The sequence below is a fragment of the Akebia trifoliata genome, chromosome 2 (genome assembly GCF_017979445.1).
Source record: "Akebia trifoliata isolate Shusen 1 chromosome 2, ASM1797944v1, whole genome shotgun sequence".
NCBI classification, from domain to species: Eukaryota; Viridiplantae; Streptophyta; class Magnoliopsida; order Ranunculales; family Lardizabalaceae; genus Akebia; species Akebia trifoliata.
The window spans coordinates 8281957-8302623 of NC_141376.1; the positions used below are offsets into that span (position 1 = coordinate 8281957).

The window sequence follows — 20667 nt, forward strand, 5'->3', positions numbered from 1 at the left end:
TGTGCAACTCAAAAAGTTGCCCACGTGGCATTCTACACCCAATTGAAATTTGTAGTGTCAGAAAGTAATTCATTTTTGAGGTTTGGAAAAAGAGTCGTGATAATCTGACTACCTCATATGGCACACTCAATCGGCTACCTGACGTGCCAAGTTTCAGGAACTGTAGATCTGCTCTCCTCGAGTACATGGTTCCCTCGAGATACACTTTTTTTATGGGGAAGAGCAGCCATGTATCCCAAGGAGCGCAGATCTATGGTTCCTGAACTTGTCACGTCAGGGTAGTCGATTGAGTTTGCCACGTGGAGTAGTCAGATTATCACGATTCTTGGAAAAAAGAACAGTAGGCTTTGCATGGTTTTAAACAAGCTGTTTGGTTATATATGAAATAACAATAGCCAACCTAAAATCTGTTTTGTCTTTGAATTGTGAGTAAATTTACAGGAGTAGACTGCACATGTTGTTATTTGAATTAGAGTTGGAGGGGGGAGCATACCCTTATCTCGGGGTTTCTTAGGCAACATCCTGACTTGAGTTTTTTTGGGGATATTTGTTTTGGGAAATATGTATATCTTCCTTTTTTAAGGTGACTTTTGTATTGGATTTTCCATGATGTGTGACCAGGCTTTAGGACTTTGTGCTAATATATAGTCCTTATTAGTGGTGAACCATGTGTTTTTTTTTGATAACGGGGGTATCCGGACTTACGTCTGACTGGGGGGGGGGGGGATTATGGCCGGAACCAAGGCATATGGGACCCTCCCCCAGGCACGTGCAACGCTCGCACATTACACACAACAGGTAAGTGAGGGAACGCCCTCGTGGGTGGTCCGAGGAAATATTGCTCATACTGTGCATTGAACACACAACCTACGGACTCTCACCGCTTACTGGATTCGAAATTGCCATTGAGCCACCCCCTCGGGGTTAGTGGCGGACCATATATCTCTTCTATCAAGGCATTGCTATTTCTCATCAGGAATTTGGTACCATTCTCTATCGTTGTTCAAAATTTTTTGGGTCACTTTTCCATTCACGGCATTCTTCTCAAAGGAAAAGAGCTTGTACAATACGACTCCATTCGTTTTTCGTTTGATTTACCTTTGAAGGGAAAGAGGGCCCAATTCAACAAGTGATTACTAATGCTATGTGGTTTCTTTTCTTTTGGAACAAGGCCTTCTAAGAATTTTGAATAACTTTTCTTTGAGGATTTTATTTTTAAGTGATATGGAATTTGTGGTGGGATCCAACAGGGAATAGTATCTTGATTAGATCATTTGTGTATCCTTTGTTTTTCATTTCTTCTTTCTTGTCTCTTTTCCTTTTCTTGTTTTTGTTCTCTTTTTTAGTAGGTTGGTTTTCTTTTCTTTTGGAACAAGGCCTTCTAAGAATTTTGAGTAACTTTTCTTTGAGGATTTTATTTTTAAGTGATATGGAATTTGTGGTGGGATCCAACAGGGAATAGTATCTTGATTAGATCATTTGTGTATCCTTTGTTTTTCATTTCTTCTTTCTTATCTCTTTTCCTTTCTTGTTTTTGTTCTCTTTTCTAGTAGGTTGGTCAATCAACCACCTTTTCATTTCAATAAATAAATCATTTATCTATCAACAACAACAACCACACAAAAAAACTTCATTTTGGCCTTTCCACCCAACAATAATTTAAAAAAAAGGGTGTTTTTCATTAAACATCTCAATCAATTTTTCTTTATTTCATAATCTTCTAGGGTTATTCTTAGATTCTTCTAAAGTTGCTCATTTCTGTTTTTGTCTTTCTGCTCATCCAACTCAGCATCCTCATCCCACCTATAACCATAAAGCATAGCTCCCCTTAATTTGATCGGTATTCTTCGGTCACATCCCACAACTGTTTTTTATATAAAAAGAATGGAAAGAAAATGCAAAATATGATACATGTATCATGTATTTTCGATTAAAAGTGATTAGTTTATCGAATCTGACTTGAACAGGTATTTTTGATAAGCAGCGAAGGAATTAAATTGTTTTGATAAACAATAACATCTATGCACTAGTTACATACAAACTACTGTGTTAGGTACACTATTCACTCTCTAGTCCCAAATAGGACTGCTATGAAACCAACTAAACAACCAAACTGATTAAAGTATTATATATGATCCCAAGAATGGCCACATTGATATCCTATTGCAGATAATTTTGGAATCCTTCAAGCTTGAGATGTTGCACTCATGCTTTCAAGAGCAATAGCACTGCGTTCTACTTGCTTCAATAGAACTCCATATATTTTGTTTCTCACCCTCCCACACGCTTCTATTTCATCATCTTCTAAAATTGAGCAATCTTCGCTTCCATCCTTAATCAAATTACCCTCTTTGCCAATGATCACATCTAACCAAGCATCAACTCTCTTAATCTTACACATTACACCAGCAATCTCGGAGTCGGACGCAGTGGAAATCGTTTCACTCGTAATTCCATCTAAGAATTTTTCAATATAAGTCAAAAACCATTTCCTACATTCACCCTGCAAGTTACTCACCAGGTCAGCAGATGCATATAAACTACTTCCCTTCACCCAATCTGTTGGATTGTCCTTCAACGGTGTCAGTCCAAATCCGATCTCACCATTTTTCCTTTGTTTACTAATAGTACAAGCACCCTTTGGTTTACTATTTTGTGTGGTGGGATTTTTCTTAGCTGCGTTGAAGGCCTCAACAGATTGAGTGGTTGATTTGGTTGGGCCAGAGAACGGGGAAAGATCCTTTGCCAAAGCTGCTTTGATCCATGAAGCAGCACATTTCTTTCTTTCCATCACGAGTTTCACTGTTTCCTTTATTGAGCCTGGACTAACTGAATTAGTATCAGATGTTCTAAGAGGGCTAATATTTGCTAATGACTGCACTATCAATCTAGAGTGGGTCAGGTCATCATAGAAATCCAAAAATCTATCAACCATAGGTTGTGGATCGTCCTCTTCACAGGACTGTATCTCCGAGTACGTGCTGAAAAGCAAATAATACAGACAGATGCATAAGTAACAAGAGGAGGTGGACCACTCGGTATAGTAGAAGTCTAGAAGAAAACAATTTAGTTTATTATCTGTTTCGGGAATAATCTGGTCCCCCCAATGTTATTAAACCAAGTACCATTCGTTTAGTGTAACATGTAGTCTTCATTATGATGTAACCTGCTTTAGTTCATAGCTTTTTAAGCCTAATACAATTCATTTGAATTTGCATCATGTCATATGTAAATGTAATGAAACATCTATTCTAGCCAAGACTTTTACAGTAAGATTTGTTACAATATGCCAAAACAAGAAAATGGTTTGAAGTTACAAATAAAACAAATAATATGTTGTGAGATATCAGTATTCCTAAGTTGGGTTTGGGCTTCAAGAGGCTAATTCAGAAGCACAAGGGGCTTTTCCGTAGTTTAGGGGCTCCGTCCCCAAGGCAAACATTCCTAGGTATATATATGTATTTTCGGGTTAGGGTTTTGCGAGTTTTTATTTTTATTGTTTTTCCTCCCTGAAATTGTTTGGTTGGAATTTTTATCATTGATAGTGGATTGTTCTCCCTCTCCATGGACATAGGGGATTTGCCAAACCCCGTAAATCCTGTGTTCTTTGTGTCTTGTTCTAGTTATGCTTCAGCACAACATAATATAATAAGAAACAAGAAAATATTTTACACTTAAATACCGCATAAAGTATACCTTCACCCACCTCAAGCATTGAATCAATCTCTCTGCGGTGGATGCCTCTTGCAAAGTCTCCACAGCAGTGAGTAGAGCCACATCTCTGTGATGCAAAACCTCCTGCAACACATGTAACCAAGGACATGAACTTCTTGGCAAACTAGAGGACCTACACACGATTCTTATATAATAATTAATGACTTGGACAAGTATACCACCTTGCCAAGCTTCACTAAGCTTGATGGGAGTGAACCCCATAAAGCCTCTGTTTGTTTTCTATTACTAACAGAACTGAAAGGTTTTGCTGGGCAAGAGCTCTCATGATTCTCAGTCAATGCATGTATCCTTTGCTTGATAGAACTTCCAACTATTTTGGAATCTTGAAATATGTTTATTTTTCTTGTCGATTTGCAACTTAAATAATCGTCTGAGCTGTCATATAGACTAGAAGGATATGGAGAAACCTGTTAATATCAAATAACATTATATTGAATTATATAAATTAGAATTTTTGACAGAAATGCCAAAATTCATTGAAAAGGATGATTATAACGACACTACTTACAGAAGCGCTACGAGCACGAGGAAGAGGTTTAGTCTCATTCTTGACAACCCCAGAACCTGCCTTCTCCCCTCCCAACTCCTTCTCATGGATTTTGGCCTCGAAACAGACGATGAATTTGAACTGTTGGAGTCACTATCCTTGTCACATTTATGAGAAAATGAATTTTGAGGTGACGTGGGGATTGATCGGAAACACAAAGCCTTTCTATTTCCCTTATCGTTCTCTGGATGGGTTCTCGACGCACTTACCGAACGTGCCTTCTCCCATGGTTTCTTCACCACACCCTTACTTTCTGTTTTTGAGTCTGAATCAGATAACGATATCCCAAGAAACCCAAGCGAGTTTGTTACGGAAACAAGATTGTCTAAAGTTCCAACACAGGGGTGCCGACCAGGAACGAGTCTTACACCTCTGAGAATTGGCACCGGAGATGAAGACTCCAACTTTTGCACATAGATTAACTGTCCGAGCTGTAATTTATCGTTGAGAATCATCTCATCATGTTCATGAGGCAGAGACACATACATTGCGTGTGAAGAATCGGAAACCTTCAAATAGAAGCCTTGATTAGGCCAAAGATCACCTTCAGACATAACTGGAATTATACTTCTAACCTGCAATATCGAAGATGTGTGCTGGCTTGACACTTTTTCATCTAAATTCATGTCTTGAAGGAGTTTTATGAGGACTCCAGGATTCAAAGACGCCATTAAAAAAATCCAAACTTACGTGCAAATTCACAACAACTGAAGGACAAATCTTCTGTGAATCATCTAATCCTACCACCACTAAAGGAAGATGATTGAATCTTCTAGTAATTGTGGCCTCTCCAGCTTTCAAGATTTCATTTTTATTTCTCTGATATTAAAATCCTAGAATTATCACTATTTGATCAAATCTTATGTTAATTATTGTATGATTTTACGCTACTTTGAGCCCTAAATCGACCAATATCGGTAAAATCTCTCAAAATTGTACCATAAAGTAAATTTTCTGTTTGTGCAAAGCCTAGAACAACCAATTTCTGGTCCAATATCGGCTTCTCCAATCCTGTAAACAGCTCAGAACCACTCATCTCAAATCTTAAACCACTTGTTTCAACTTCAACTCAAATTTAGATTTGAATCACTGAAAAAGCGTGGATTACATCTCCAACTTCATTGAAATTGAGGAGAAAAAAGCGGGAAATGTAGGGTTCGTACTTCGAACGCGAACAAAGTTCGCAAAAATGTTAAAAATACGGGAAACAAGGTAAATTACAGATATTTTAATTTATTAAATTTATTTGTTGACACATATATCAACAAATCAGAGTGGCGCAGCGGAAGCGTGGTGGGCCCATAACCCACAGGTCCCAGGATCGAAACCTGGCTCTGATAAGAAGAGTTGTTTCTTCTGCCTTATTTTTTTATTCTTCTCCCCAAATATTCTTATTTTTTTTAATTGGAGACCCAGCCTTAGAAAACAAAACTAATTAAGAAGAATCCAAAATAAAAAAAAACTTTAAAATAAACAAAACCTCTTGAGAATATGAAAAATTATTGAAATAACATGGATAGATCAAACATGATCTGGGTTCCTGTTGTTTTGTACTTAATACATCTGTCAATGAATCCTATTTTGATCTATTTGTACAAAAATCTAAATAAACTCCATAACTTAAATAAAATATATTATATATTTTACATACTTTCTTGCATTTTATCAGATCGGCCCTATCAATTCGGGACATTATTGAATCAGAATGGCTTTCATTCGTTATCAAATCAGATCCATATTAAAACCCAAATCATTGACCCAGATAAAAAATTATTGGATCAAACTAAATTGATCGAATTTCAGGTCTGATCCAATTCATTGACTGACCTAGTAACGAATACTCCATCATATAGGTAGAACTTGCATAAATTTAAAGAAAATATGATACTTCTCATCATAATCTCTTAACACATAATTAATCTTTTGCGACATTCAGCTACCGATCCTATTATCATTTCCATGATACAAAACGGAGCATTATGAATCATGGTTTTAAAACTCGTTTTGACGTCTCGTCTCATCCATGAACGAGATCGAGATTAAAAAAACAAACAAAAAGCATTTGAATTAGAACAAATCATGTCTTTAAGACAATTTGTCAACTCGTCTCGTTGGTGGAAGATACCGAGACAATTCGGACGAGTCGTCTAAATCTCGGACCAGATTTAGAACCATGGCTCATTATCACAGGCAGACATGTGTCCCAACTGATTTGACATGAGCATGTTGCCTAATGAGATAATTTGCCTTCCACCTTTAGAAGTTTTTCTTTTCTTCTAAGTTTATCACATTGTAGCCAAAGGTAAGTAAATGAAGTACACTATACAATGGGATAAAATTGCATTAGATTACAATATTTGGGCCCAACTGTGCTTATGAATGTCTGACCCACCCTTTGAAAAAACTACATTTTTTTTTAAATTTATGATCAATGAAGATTTTTCATTGAAATGACATAAAGGTTTATAAAAAGAAGCACAATCACGATGTCGACTGGATTTACGAAAAAAAAAAGTGGTCAACAAAATATGGATCCAATATTCATAAATAATGATAAATTTATATATTGTAAAACATTGATCTGTAGGCCGTGGATGTCGATTTAATTATTTAACTTTCTCACCAATAAAAAAATAAAATAAAAAATTATTTAAATATGTTAAAACTGGTTAATCAAATACTTAAATATCAGTAATAGAATGTTTGATGCTACTTTTGGGTGATTCAGACATACTCTCCTCATTTGAGTGAATATATTGAGATATTCCTGTTAGTGTTCAAATTGATAACATGCCACCATTGACCTTGGTCTTTTCTGAGAGACTAACACAAATTACTTGAATATCCGTGGTGAAAAACTTTGATTTTTCTTTTCAAAACTGAGTCATCTTCTACTTTAAGAGTCTCTCTCCTTCAAACCTCAAGAAAAAGGTAGAATTCTTAGAGAAGTTGAAAATTATGGAATTTTGGATAGAAAAAATCAAGGATTTCCTATAAAAGTAAAGACAAGGTTGATTAGGTTAAAATAAATTTACCCGATATTGAAGAGCATGAGTGGATTTTTCTTCGCAAGAAATTGAAGAAAAGGACATTTCAGTCATTTTAATTAATCTTTCAAGGTTGATTCATCTGGGTGAAAAAAATCAGAAAAAACAAAAATTAAATCTTCAATAATACGCTAGAAGAAGGGCTTGAACCTTCGACCTTGTGGTTAACAGCCACACGCTCTAACCAACTGAGCTACTCCAGCAGTTACTTCTCATTTAGATAGTTATCATTACTTATTTACTTTGAAATTCAACGTAGTATAGTGAGGCTTTAAGCGAAAAATGAACAATTCTTAAGGTCTGATTGTCGAACTGATACAATTAATGCGTTATTTCTAATATTGGAGAAGCATTATTTAAAAGTTATAATTCTAACAAAAAAATAACTAATAATAATGATAAATAACATAATGAGTGTTGCTGTGATTGCAAGAAATAAACATGAATAATTATTAAGACATCTAAAAATTATGGCACTTCAAATGATGAAGTGGGAAATTTTGAGTGTATTGCAACTAGTTATTGTAGAGGGTGATGAGTTTGGAGTAAGCAAGATTAATGTGATCATGTAGGCTACTTTATTTAGAGTAATGTCGTTATGTAATTAATTTCATTAATTAATAAAATTCTACTTATAAAAAAAAAGTTGATCATTGATAATTATTTTAAAATATTACACACGCAATAGTTTCGATTTTTGAGAAACATATAATAATATCGTCGCCTGCTTACAGATTTGAAATAATTCATAAAATTTTTTACCCAAGACAAGTATTTTGTACCGTATCCCAATTATCATGCATTATTAATAAATGTAATATTTTGTTATCTATACTTACAAAATCAATTTTTTAGTGTTTTTATATTTTTATTTTTTTATATTTTAATTTTGAATATATTCTTTAATGATAAACCTTAATAATACGTCTATTATTTTTCTTTTCATCTCAATTTTGTTTGTGTGCCCTAGTTATCAATTAGGGTGCACAATATGATTTCCTTTTCGTTACTCAACCCTATCTAGAGCAATACATTTTGTGAAGGCATACGAGAAAAAACTTATTCTTAAAATTTTTAAATAATAACAACAAAAAAAAAAATACTAATAATAATATTTTCTCGAGATCACCCACGAGGGCATTCCCTCACTTACCTAGTGTGTGTTATGTGCAGGCGTTGCACATGCCCAGGGGAGGGTCCCATATGCCTTGGTTCTGGCCCTTGCTCATCAGGTCCCCCTAGTCGGACGCTATAAAAAAAAAAAAAAAAAAAACTAAAACAACAACAACATCAAAGCCTTATCCCAACGTTTTGTAGTTGTATCTTTCTTTAGTCCTTTCAGGATTTTTAATTTGAATGTTTATTTTAGCTGAAATTGCAATTGATTTTTGTTGAACACACCTAACCATCTCAATCGATTTTTTCTTAATTTATCGTCCATTGGAACTACTCCTACATTTTTTTTTTTGAATGTCTTTGTTCTTAGTTTTATCTTTCCTTGTCTTTTCACTCATTCATCGCAAACACCCTAATATATAATTTATTAAAATTATTAACATGATATTTCTTGATAGCCAACATCTAACTCCATAAAGCATAATTGATTTTACTATCATCTTATAATATTTTTGTTTTAATTTGATTAGTATGCATTTATCATATAACATTTCAAAAGTGTAACATGCACTTTAAGTACCATTCAACTAAGATTCTATGGACTAACATTTTTCTCAATTTTTTCTATTCTTATGTATAATAGACTCAAGGTAACGTTAGTAGTCGTTTCAAAGTATTTCTACACAATCGGTTTTTATTCGTGATTTTCCTTTTCGTTCTATAAGTCCTTAGACTCCAAAATCGCTCTCCATGCTCCAAATATTGTGTTGATTCTCTCTTTAATATATCCTACTAATAAATATAACATCATCAACAATTAATATACTCTAGGGTACCTTCAATATGAGTAGTTACTTGATCTAGTTGATATATGTCTGTATAGATCAATTGTAACTAAAAATTCATTCGTTATCTCTCCATGTGACATCATACTCGTCACAAACTTCTGATATCCATACTTAATTATGTCAATATATCCATTTGAGAATTCCTTCATCTTTATCATTTGTTTAAGTAAAAGAATCATATTAGGTGGTAGGTGTGCAACTTGGCTCGGTTTGGGGTCAAATTGAAATTGAACTGACATAGATCGGTTCCACTAAATAAGAATTAGAATCGAATCAAATTCCACTGGAGCCAAACCAACCCAAATCGAACTAAAGTTGGTTTGGTTCTGTTCGGCTCTACAGATTGCTAATAATATATAGATTGTAAGTAATATTTTTTAATACAAAAAATATACATATAATAAACATAAAATTTCATACAATAATTACTAATATATTCATACAAAGTCATTAGTTTATCCATACAAAATACTAATTTATATCTTAACTCCTAAAATAATTCATAATAATTATTGTTTACATATATATATATATATATATATATATATATATATTTATTGTATAGGAGTTCGGTTCTATACAAGCTTGATCTAAGAACCGAATCAAATTGATCAGTTCTTCATTTTCGTAATTTGGAATCGAAGCACAACTTGTTCCAAACCGAACCAAATTAACCTAAAGCTATTGATTTGGTTCGGTTCTCGGTTTGAATCGGACCAAGTTGCACCCCCATTAGGAGGTATGTCTTTTTACACTGCATAGGCGTATTTACGGTGGGGGCATTTGCATCCCACCCCCCCTCCAACCAAACACACACAATTTTTTTTTAATTATGTTATCTTCCATAGAATTTGATATATATTTGAGTTTACCCATACAAATTTTGGCAGTTGCCCCCAACCCACTCAAGTATTTGGATTTATTAAAATCATTCTATTTGATTAATATTTGACAGTTGCCCCTTCCATCAATGATGACATTATCCCTTGACTTAGGTCTTCTCGCATAGACTAATAAGAAATGATCTAAATCCCTTTTTTATAACCACTAACAAAAAGTCCATGAATTTTCTCCTTAAAATCACTCATGTTCATGTTCTTTAATTTTATCATACAATTATAATTTGTTCCTGTTGCAAGAAAATCCTAATTCCACCCCTGGTAATCCCCTATAATTAATCTTTAAAAAAAAAATTAATAATGCATGATCATGTATTAAAAAAAAATTAAATAATTTAATAAAGGGTTGGAAAAATGATAGAATGCATGTGAAACCTCAAAAATACTTTAATTAGTTATTATTTTGTCTATTGTGCTACATTTCTTATTGTTAAGGAGAATAATTATTACAACACAAGTGTTTGTTTTGAAAACTATGGCAATCAATAAAATAGAAGATTAAATAGATTATTTTGAAAAATTAGATATTTTGGACAAATAAAGCCCCTGCTGTTGAGGGGGCCGAAACTTCACGTTCCCTTTAAAATATATAATAATAGAAATCACGAGATTTGTAATATTTTAATATAAAGATATGTTTTGTGCGGTGAAGCCTCAATTTTTTTATTTTTTTTAATTGCTCAGTTAGAATATATTTATAGTAATAATAAAGAGTTTGTTGTTAAATCTTGTTTTGTTTAACTAAACCCTTAAGATGATCGTTGTCATTATTTAATATAAAGACATGTTTTCCATAGGGCTGTCAATGGATCGGTTTCGGGTCAGATTGGTATTAAATTAATACTGATTTGATAAAAATTATTAGATTCTCACTTGATCGATTATGTCATTTTAAGTTTTGATTTAATAAGAAATTTAAACAAGAATTCTAAAATGTTGATCGATCAGAGTTTATTAGTCCTTACATTAAAAGGAAAAACTTCATTAATGAAACATATAAACCCATTAGAAAATTAAAAAATAATTCATGGGATGCTGATATAAAATCAATCGAAAACTTCTCAAATTAGATTAGTATTGGAATCCCATGACACGAAGAAACTCATGTTCGCTTCAGTCGAATTGGTGGAAAACCCCCTAGTCAAAGGGGGAGATTCGGGACAAAACAAGAGTAGGATCTATAGCAACGCGGAGCCCTCGGAGGTATAGCGGGTTGTGCTATGTCGCTATTTCAGATTCTTAACCTATTTTGGCATTGGACTCAAAAATATGTTATGCACGAGGCACTTTTAGGGTTAGGAATGACAAACATGTCACACGTACACCATGCCAGTAGAAGACAAAAAAAAAGAGGGTGAAACGAAAATCATGATTTTTTTTTCTCAATTTGACATATAGTGCGGATAACGTAAGTAATAAGAGAAAAAATTTCTCCCCTTCCCACAGTAGAAAAATAAAATTTTCAAATTATATCACCTTGTGACATTCGAAAAAGTGTTGTAGAGGACGAAATTGTATGAACTTGAAAAAAAAAAACTTATTTTTCACCGATAAATTTGGTGCTCAGTAGCTGTCCATTTTCAATTTGAAAAAACTGTTTTTTTTTTTGTTGGCAATATGATAATCCCTTGACAGCTCTCCCCAATACTATGCCTTGTGTCACTTTTTGGGCCCACTGACCCCTAAACTTTTGGTGGACCCACATGTTTAGTGGTCTTGGATCATCAATCAATCTAATTTTTGATGGATCTACTAGAGTAATTAGGCCAAAATTCAATGGTGGTGGGTCCCAAAAACTGTGCCAAGTAGCATTTTGAAAGGTGGTGACATAAAGGTGTTGTTGTGTCCCTTGGGTCCATCAAAGTTGGACTGAGATCAAAGAAAGACATATCCTTGACGTGTTGAGTAAAAATTATAATAAAATAAAAATGTGAATAAAAGAAAGAAAGAAAAGCACAGAGAAAGTAAATGCCCTCCAACGTGTGTATATGAGAGAGAGAGAGAGAGAGAGAGAGAGAGAGAGAGAGGGGTTAAGATGAGGACGCAAATTGGTCGGTGGAGTGGGAAAGGAAATAAAGAAAAAGGATAACGTCAGAACCAGTCATTCTCGCAAACCACAATCCTTTGTTTAATCTTTCCAAATTACGATCTTATCCTTACTTTTTTTATTTTCCTTTACATATGCCATAAATTATTATCTCATAGAAAATTTGACTTTAGATTTTTCATGTTTTTTATCTTTGGTGCTCAATATGTAGAATGGGTCCTACCAAATTTAACTCAGTATCACTATGGATGTCAGTTAAATTTTTTAGTCGTGATAATATGACTCGTCAGGTGGCATACTCAATCGACTCCTTGGTGTGTCAAGTTTAGGAATCGTAGATATATATGTTTCGAGATACACAATTACACTTTTCTATTAAAAGTGTATCTCGAAACGTATAGATCTACGATTCCTGTATTTTTCCACGTTAATGAGTCGATTAAGCAATATGCCACAAGTCTAGTTATAATATCAGGATTCTAATTTTTTTTTTCCTACCGTTAAGTTTTAATTATATTGAATAAATGATTACACTATGACAATTAAGTCGATCAATATTTTAATGAAATAAAAAGATTTTGCTTTTAGAATAAAATAATAGATATTTATTTTTTTTCATTAATATTTATATAATTTTTAAAAATCTATTCTTCTCGAAAATCACAATATACAATTCTTTTAATATTTCTTAGATACTCTTCTACATATGAAGACGCGTGTTGTTCTTTAATTCTGATGTTCCATTTCTTTTAATTGTCGCATGTATTACTTGGGATAAACATCATGGTCATATTAAATCTTGGATTCTGACATTCAATTTATTGGGACAACCCCAAGATTTTACGTTTTTTTTTTTACTCCAATAATTTCTTTTACCAACTAGATTAGTTGGTAAATGCTTATTCTTAACAAACCATGTCTTTATGCCAGCACCAAGTTATTGAACTAATTAAAAATAAACTAACCAATGAAAAAAAAAATAGTTTAAAAGGTAGCATCTACAATGATGATAGAAAATATCTAAGTTTAAGTTACTGAACTCATTAAAAATAGAGTAATTGATTTTTTTTTTCTTAAAAAAAAAGGAAAAAATGGTCACTCCCATTCCAACAAGGGTCTTGTTAGGGCACACGTTAAGATGCATTAAATACACCTTATAAATAACAATTTGAGGGTAATTTTTATATAATTTTTCTTTTTTTTAGATGTATCGTTAATAGGTGTATTTAATATATCCTAACGTTTGTCCTTAGGGCACATGTTAAGAAAACCCGTCCCACATGTGTGGACCGCAAGGATTTTTAACTTTGTGTAAATTGACCAAAACACCCTTTTGTGAAAGCCCTTACAAGACGCAACGGTACTTCAAAAAATAATATGACATGTCTCCCTTACTCCTAACAAAGAAAATAAGTAAATTGACAAAAGGAACTATCCACATAATTGCCATAAATGAGTCAAGGAGAACGATACCGAAATCGAAACCGACAAAATAAAACGATCCGTAAAACTTTTGTCGGTAATTATATAATTAAATAAAGGTTATTATGGTCATTTCACTCACCACTAGCTAGTCCACTACAAGACCATAATCATCGTAGTTAGTTCTACAAATACATAAACAAATCCAAACAAAAGAAAGAAATAAAGAACAAAAGTAGATTCTTATTGCCACGTGTCCTCCTTCTTAAAGCAAGAAAAAAAAAATTCCATTAAACAACGGTAAAAAGAGAGAGAGAGAGAGAGAGAGAGCCGTTATTTACATAAGAATTGGTGTGGCATTAGTAAAAATTGGTGTGGCAATAGCATCTCTAAAAAATTTACAATTGTACTGACGCCATCAGAGCATCCGGATCTTCTTGTGGCAGAAAAGAACCAGCTTCCTCTCTCAGACAAGCAAGCACAGATTTTGCAAACAAAATAGAGACAAAGAGAGAGAGAGAGAGAGGGAGAGAGAATTCTCAGCCATGAATTCAACTCTCTCTCTCAACCTCTTCTTCCTTCTGACATTAATTCTATCTTCAATCATAGACCCTTCATTAAGCTCAATCTTCTTCGAAATTCGAAATTCGTGTGAAGTTGTTAACAGGAGAATTCTACATCAACCATTATACCCAGTTGGTTCTACACCTCCACCTCCACCTGTAGCCGAGCCACCACCCGAGAGCTCGGACATCTCAGGACCCGACCACCCTTTCTTCCCCGAGGTCCCCACTGGGCTGAACCCAGATCAGACCCAACAATCCCCACCGGCTCCAATCAATGTCACCTCACCAATTCCAATCGCAACTCAACCTTCCAACCCAACAAAAAAAGTCGCAATTGCCATCTCTGTTGGGTTGGTCACATTGGGTATGCTCTCTGCATTGGCATTCTTTTTATATCGACACCGAGCTAATCACTCAACAGAATCTCAAAAACTCTTTGGAAGGAATTCGCAACGGTTCCTACAAGAATCATTGGCGCCACCACCACCCGCACCTGCTTCTGAAGTTCTCTACCTTGGAACAATGGACCCTTCGAGGAATCGGAGTAGTGATGGTGAGGCTAATGTGGAGACTAGATCTCCTTATCGTAACTTAAACTCTTTCAATATGTCCGAATTGCATCGCCCGAGCCCTGAACTTCAACCTCTACCACCGCTGACAAGGGCTCCTCCACATGGGAATTCTCCTCCAGCCATCACGTACGATGCTCCTTGTAGGACTTCTCCTTCGACTATGTCTTCTGAGGAAACATTTTACACTCCAAATGGATCGGTTGTTGGGAATGGTGGGAGTCCTTGCTCGCCTGCTCCACGTCAGATTTTTCCAGCCACCACTACTACCATAAAAAGTGTGATCCAAACCAACAATTCAAATCCCCATTCTCGAAGAACTTCTCCGAAATCACGTCTTTCGATTTCTTCTCCTGATGTGAAAGAACCCATTGTACCAACACCACCATCATCATTTCCACCTCTGCCACCACCACCACCTCCTCCTCCTCCTCCTCCACCACCACCACCACTACCACCACCACCGTCACAACAGCTACAAACTCAATACAATCAACCTAAAACACCATCACCTCCTAAGAGGAGGGCAAAATTCCCATCACCACAGTCTTCTCCGCCGAATTTGTTGCTTCCAAGGTCAATAAATGATCCTCCACGACCACAATCAGCTAAAATTCCGGTCCCACCTCCGCCACCACCACCTCCACCTCCACCTCCACCATTACCACCAACATCAGGAAAAGACAGACCTTTGGAAACAAGTTTTTCACTGATGCCCGTTCGCGCACTCGCCAGGCCTCAACCTATGGTGCTTACTCCCAAAGTTCACACTTGGGCTGACAAACCGGTAGTGCCCCCCGTTACAGAGGTTACCAAAAGTGGGAGTCCTTCAGAACCACACAAGGAGGTCGAAGACACAGATGGAGAGAAGCCGAAGTTAAAGCCTTTGCATTGGGACAAAGTACGTGCAACTTCAGATCGAGCCACCGTTTGGGACCAATTGAAATCGAGCTCATTTCAGTAAGTAAACTAGATCTGAATGGTTACCCTAATGCACAATCTTTGATCATCAATATAATGTCAATCCATTTGCAGATTGAATGAGGATATGATAGAGACTCTTTTTGGGTGTAATTCGAAGAATACAGTTAAGAAAGAAACATCGAGAAGATCAGTTCTCCCTCCCGTCGAACAGGAAAACAGGGTGTTGGATCCAAAGAAGTCTCAGAACATAGCTATACTTTTAAGGGCATTGAATGTAACACGAGATGAGGTGACTGAAGCACTTTTAGACGGTAAGTATCTTGATTTTCTTCCATGTCTGATTAATAATGCAAGTTCTGTGATTGAATTATATTGTTATTTTCGAAGAAAAAAAAACGCAAGTTATATTTTCTATTAAGATGGTAGATTCGGATCTGGAATAGCATTCTCCTCTTTATCAACATATTCATGTAACATTAGATATTCGTGCAATAACATCGACAAAATTTCCAGGAATCATACAAGATGGAATTTTAGTACCAAAAAGACAAAGGCTTACAAGTCAAATAAAAAATGCAGTAAAAACCACAATCAGCATCATCACAAATAACTTGTTACCGATCAAATATTTCAAACAAACATGGACAACAATGCCAGGCTTATTTTTGTTTTCACCTTTATGACCTTGGAACTTTAAGATTTCTCAAAGCCTCAGCTGCATAGGTTTGAAGTAAATGGAAAATAAGAAATCTAAAAGTGGACCAATTATGTCAAATTCGTGTAACGCAGTTATTCCTTATGACATTGATTCAGCTTTTAGGCAGATGGGCATCAAGATTCATAGAAGAATTGAAAATTTGTCAAGGTTCTATTCGGATCAGGAATAGCATTCTCCTCTAAAGGAGTTCATCAATGAGGCTGAACTTTTAGCAGCCATAGATGAATTAAGAATAGAGAAGAATATGGGTCTCTTTCACATGATAACAAGAAGAAAGTAGGCCATGGAAGATTCAAGCTGCCATGGAGCAGTGTTGAGAGATCATCATAAGTTCTTTTGTCTCTATTGATGTCTGTCACATATATAGGATAGGTAATATAGCTTCCCACCAGTTAGAACACTAGGCCTGCACAAATGAATCAGTTTGTGACGGGAATCTGGATAGGTAAGTTCCATCCATACTTTTTTTGTATGATGGGTAAGCTGGACTTGACCCAACGACTACAAAGTTGCTTTGCAATGTGACCAACTGAGCTATGGGTCTAAGCCCAATAGATTGTTCTGTCCATACTTGATAGACTGTATAGAGGGAATAGATGTATCAATGTTTTCTTCCTGTATTAATGAAATATCGTCAAAAAAGTAAATAAATAAGAACTTAGTCTGCCAGTCTGACTCAATGTGGTATGGAAAATATGGGGATTCTTCAAAAAAGGTATTCTTGGATTTGTTGAGTACTTCCTTGTGGTATGAATGCAAAATCTTTCTTGTATTGTTATCACAGTATAAAGTAGAGTGTCAGTTTCTTTTTGCTCCAAGAAGGAATTGACCTTGGAATTACAAGTAGGGCAAGGTATTAAGCTTTCGGACTGAAGGAAACACAGATCAAAGCATGCTCAGAGGGAGAGATTATATATGATAGAACAAAGAATCAATGATGAACTGTCATCATACCTTCAATCTAGACATTTGCTATTTAGGAGATCGATTGAGGACATAACGAATGTAACACATTAAAGTATGTAAAATACGCAATCTTTTCGGGATAACATCCTACTGGAAGGTCTCAATGATTAAATACCTGTTTCTCTCAGTAGCTTTTACCATGAGCGACACGTCAACCTACCAAGAATTTAGGAGCAGGATACATCCATACCACTACAATTGGTGATCTGATTAGCACAAAAGCAATGGTTTGCATCATTGTCAAATGTCCATGGGCACGAGCATAAAAAACATTTTAAGACAGAAGTATGGTATACTTGAACAGAACTATCTTCTACTCAAGATATATTTTCTTCTTCTTCGACACTTGATCTGATTTTTGTTCAGTCGGGGGCATAGGTACACCACAACAATTTTTCATGTCCTACTTAAACACTTTTAAGTGACCCAAATTAATCTGCCTTTTATTTATGTTCATCAGAACTTAGAAAGGATGGCTAACATGAAACCATCAAAAGAAACCAATTTATTTGATTTCAATAAATCAAGTTGGATAACAAAGTGGCCTATTGCAACCAACACCACTAATGGACACTGCCCATACTACTACAATATTTTTAATGTCAATTGTGACTTTAAAATGACATACCAATCTGATTCATGTCTTTGAAAACAATTGCCTAACCTGGGGTATTTCTACTTTGGCACATTACATGTATGAATTCTGTTGCAACAGGTAACCCTGAAGGTTTGGGTGCTGAGCTTTTAGAAACTTTGGTGAAGATGGCACCAACCAAAGAAGAAGAAGTAAAACTGAGAGACTACAGTGGTGACATATCAAAATTGGGGTCCGCAGAGCGATTCCTCAAGGCAGTGCTGGATATACCATTTGCCTTCAAAAGAGTAGATGCCATGCTATACAGAGCCAACTTTGAAACAGAAGTAAAATACTTGAGGAAGTCTTATGAAACCCTCGAGGTACTTGTTGAAAACTTCTACTTCATTTTTATTCGCTGCAATTTTTTACTAACAAGGGTATTTGCTGTTATGCAAACACGTATTCTAAACTCTTAAATGACACCAAATCCTAAGGAATCCAAGATTAGGGCCTTTCCTGTCTTGTAAAGTGGCATCCACGTTTTTCCTCAGATGCCTCTTTCAGGAGATACAGCCCCTTAATGACCAAAATTTCAAGAACCCAACACATATTTTTCCCTCATCCCCTCTTCACTAAGTGAAACAAGCCAAAATAATTGCTTTGTAACTCTGCCATATTGTTCTGTCCAAATCTTAAACCCATAGCACTAATAATAATCTCATTCTTAAACATCGGCTTACCATTGAGACCCTTACCCATATAACAAAGTTCATTATCCATATCATGTTGCAGGTAGCATGCGAAGAGTTGAAGAACAGTCGACTATTCCTAAAACTACTAGAAGCTGTCCTCAGAACTGGGAACCGAATGAATGTGGGCACCAACCGTGGTGATGCAAGAGCTTTTAAGCTTGATACACTTCTAAAACTAGTAGATATAAAAGGAATAGATGGAAAGACAACATTGCTTCATTTTGTTGTCCAAGAGATTATTAGATCTGAGGGTGGTGCAGGTTCTGATGATACACCCGACAATCATCTCGACAAAATGCACTTCAAGGTGAAGGAAGATGACTTACAGAAACAAGGATTACGAGGCGTGGCTGGACTGAGCAGAGAACTTGGCAATGTTAAAAAATCAGCGGGAATGGACTCAGATGTCTTAAACAGCTATTTGTCCAAGCTTGAAATGGGACTTGAGAAAGTCAGGTTGGTTTTGCGATATGAGAAGACAAGTACACAAGGGAAATTCTTTGAGGCAATGAAGTTGTTTCTAAATGAAGCTGAAGAGGAGATCCTTAGAGTTAAGGCTGGTGAGAAAAAGGCTTTATTCCATGTTAAAGAGGTGACAGAATATTTTCATGGAGACACAACAAAGGAAGAAGCCCATCCTTTCAGAATCTTCATGGTTGTCAGAGATTTCCTCTCTGTGTTGGATCAAGTATGCAAAGAGGTGGGAAAGATACAAGACAGGACAATGGTGGGCTCTGCTAGATCCTTCCGGATATCTTCGAGCGCCTCATTACCCGTTCTTAACAGATACAATATAAGACGAGATGGAAGTTCGGATGAAGAAAGCTTGTCTCCATAATATTATCAGAAAAGAATGCACTTGAATTCGTTCCAAAACCTACCAATTAACTGGCACTCACATGGTCCCATACAACAGCGGTATCTGATTCTTCTCTGTGCAAGCAAATAGAACACAAAATCCTACCCACATATAGGATTTTACATACTTACTTCATAAGTATTGCTTTCAGAAAGAAAACACAAACTGCACAAACACTACAGACACGGTTTGTAGATCCGAAATTCAAAGAGCTGCCTAAGGTCCTCTCCAATAAATATGAGCTTTGAAGTCATCAACACCCAAAGCTTATAAAACCAGTGGGTACCTCTTTAGAAGTATAAGCACTCATACATTGTAGAACAAGGACTGTCCTCTGTAATCTATAAACAAAAACTTTTTTGTACTCCAAAATAATTGACACAGTTAAGATTTTAAAAATATATCCTTCATCCAACATATTCAGGAAACAAAAACATTTACATGTTGCCTTATTTGGTTCGGATACAATTGTTGGAATTCGTTTTATTATGTGTAGTTGAACGTTTATTTTACAAATAGCTTGGAATTATGAATGGGTCCACTTTATGTAATATTGAGCAAATAAATGCGGAGTTGTGAAAGGAAAGACGACGAGAAAAATTATTACAAGTCTTCTTTGCTACCTAATAAAGTTTCCCTTGAAGTTAGTTTTGGTATTTCTTTCTGTACTGCAAATGTTTATTTGGATAATTAGTTAAATTTCTTACTGTTTCTCCAACATTTTGCTTTATATGTTCAACACTTTTGCTTGATGTGTTAAAAACAAGATCTAAGGCACTAGTATCTGTTGGAAAATCTCTTTCTTGGCCATAAAAGAAAATCATTTTGGCTGGATTATGCAGACCAACTGTATACCGATTCTGGGGATTTAGAAAAGATAGACTCAATTGAAGCAAGTAAAGGAAAACTCTCAGAAGAATTTTCCAAATAGAGAAGGTCAATAAAATTCTTAGGGACTGTAGACAGTGCATTTTAGAGCAGAGGACACTAGCCAACTAGAACCGCTCAATAAGCCCATAAGCTTTTAATGCTGATTCAATACCATCAATCACTTTCAGCACCAAAATGGTGCCTG

The 20667-nt window shown here is 35.4% G+C and overlaps 3 protein-coding genes and 2 non-coding genes across 6 annotated transcripts; 2 read left to right on the plus strand and 3 right to left on the minus strand.

The window, feature by feature from the left end:
• Positions 1-2185: 2185 nt before the first annotated feature.
• On the minus strand, positions 2186-4000 carry LOC147409311 (protein CORTICAL MICROTUBULE DISORDERING 2-like). Its single transcript, XM_086417681.1, has 3 exons — positions 3932-4000; positions 3707-3798; positions 2186-2981 (listed from the first exon to the last, which is right to left on the minus strand). The coding sequence occupies exons 1-3, from the start codon at positions 3998-4000 to the stop codon at positions 2186-2188; spliced, it is 957 nt and encodes a 318-aa protein (XP_086273807.1).
• LOC147409312 (protein CORTICAL MICROTUBULE DISORDERING 2-like) lies at positions 2847-5339 on the minus strand. Of its 2 annotated transcripts, none has more exons than XM_086427519.1 (4): positions 4244-5339; positions 3897-4142; positions 3707-3798; positions 2847-2981 (listed from the first exon to the last, which is right to left on the minus strand). In XM_086427519.1, the coding sequence occupies exons 1-2, from the start codon at positions 4951-4953 to the stop codon at positions 4094-4096; spliced, it is 759 nt and encodes a 252-aa protein (XP_086283645.1). In that variant the 5' UTR covers positions 4954-5339; the 3' UTR covers positions 2847-2981; positions 3707-3798; positions 3897-4093. The 2 variants fall into 2 exon arrangements, with proteins under 2 accessions (XP_086283645.1, XP_086283653.1); XM_086427527.1 differs by having other exon boundaries at positions 2858-2981; positions 3697-3798.
• Positions 5340-5550: 211 nt separating this feature from the next.
• TRNAM-CAU (transfer RNA methionine (anticodon CAU)) lies at positions 5551-5622 on the plus strand. Its single transcript has one exon. It is a non-coding gene; the product is annotated as a tRNA-Met (tRNA).
• A 1836-nt stretch (positions 5623-7458) lies between these two features.
• On the minus strand, positions 7459-7532 carry TRNAN-GUU (transfer RNA asparagine (anticodon GUU)). Its single transcript has one exon. It is a non-coding gene; the product is annotated as a tRNA-Asn (tRNA).
• Positions 7533-14085: 6553 nt separating this feature from the next.
• FH6 (formin homolog 6) lies at positions 14086-20248 on the plus strand. The gene is made up of 4 exons (XM_086427538.1): positions 14086-15756; positions 15832-16031; positions 18120-18361; positions 18774-20248. Exons 1-4 carry the CDS (start codon positions 14207-14209, stop codon positions 19569-19571), a joined length of 2790 nt encoding a protein of 929 aa, XP_086283664.1. The 5' UTR covers positions 14086-14206; the 3' UTR covers positions 19572-20248.
• Positions 20249-20667: the final 419 nt, after the last annotated feature.

Excerpts from the sequence above, each read along its gene's own strand:
- LOC147409311 (XM_086417681.1), bottom strand. The coding sequence starts at position 4,000 with ATGAGAGCTCTTGCCCAGCAAAACCTTTCAGTTCTGTTAGTAATAGAA. Across the intron at positions 3,799-3,931 it reads ACAAACAGAGGCTTTATGGG|GAGGTTTTGCATCACAGAGA; the intron begins GTTCACTCCCAT and ends CATGTGTTGCAG. Across the intron at positions 2,982-3,706 it reads AGATTGATTCAATGCTTGAG|CACGTACTCGGAGATACAGT; the intron begins GTGGGTGAAGGT and ends TTTGCTTTTCAG.
- FH6 (XM_086427538.1), top strand. The coding sequence starts at position 14,207 with ATGAATTCAACTCTCTCTCTCAACCTCTTCTTCCTTCTGACATTAATT. Across the intron at positions 16,032-18,119 it reads GACTGAAGCACTTTTAGACG|GTAACCCTGAAGGTTTGGGT; the intron begins GTAAGTATCTTG and ends CTGTTGCAACAG. Across the intron at positions 18,362-18,773 it reads AGTCTTATGAAACCCTCGAG|GTAGCATGCGAAGAGTTGAA; the intron begins GTACTTGTTGAA and ends ATCATGTTGCAG.
- LOC147409312 (XM_086427519.1), bottom strand. The coding sequence starts at position 4,953 with ATGGCGTCTTTGAATCCTGGAGTCCTCATAAAACTCCTTCAAGACATG. Across the intron at positions 4,143-4,243 it reads CTCGTGCTCGTAGCGCTTCT|GTTTCTCCATATCCTTCTAG; the intron begins GTAAGTAGTGTC and ends TGATATTAACAG.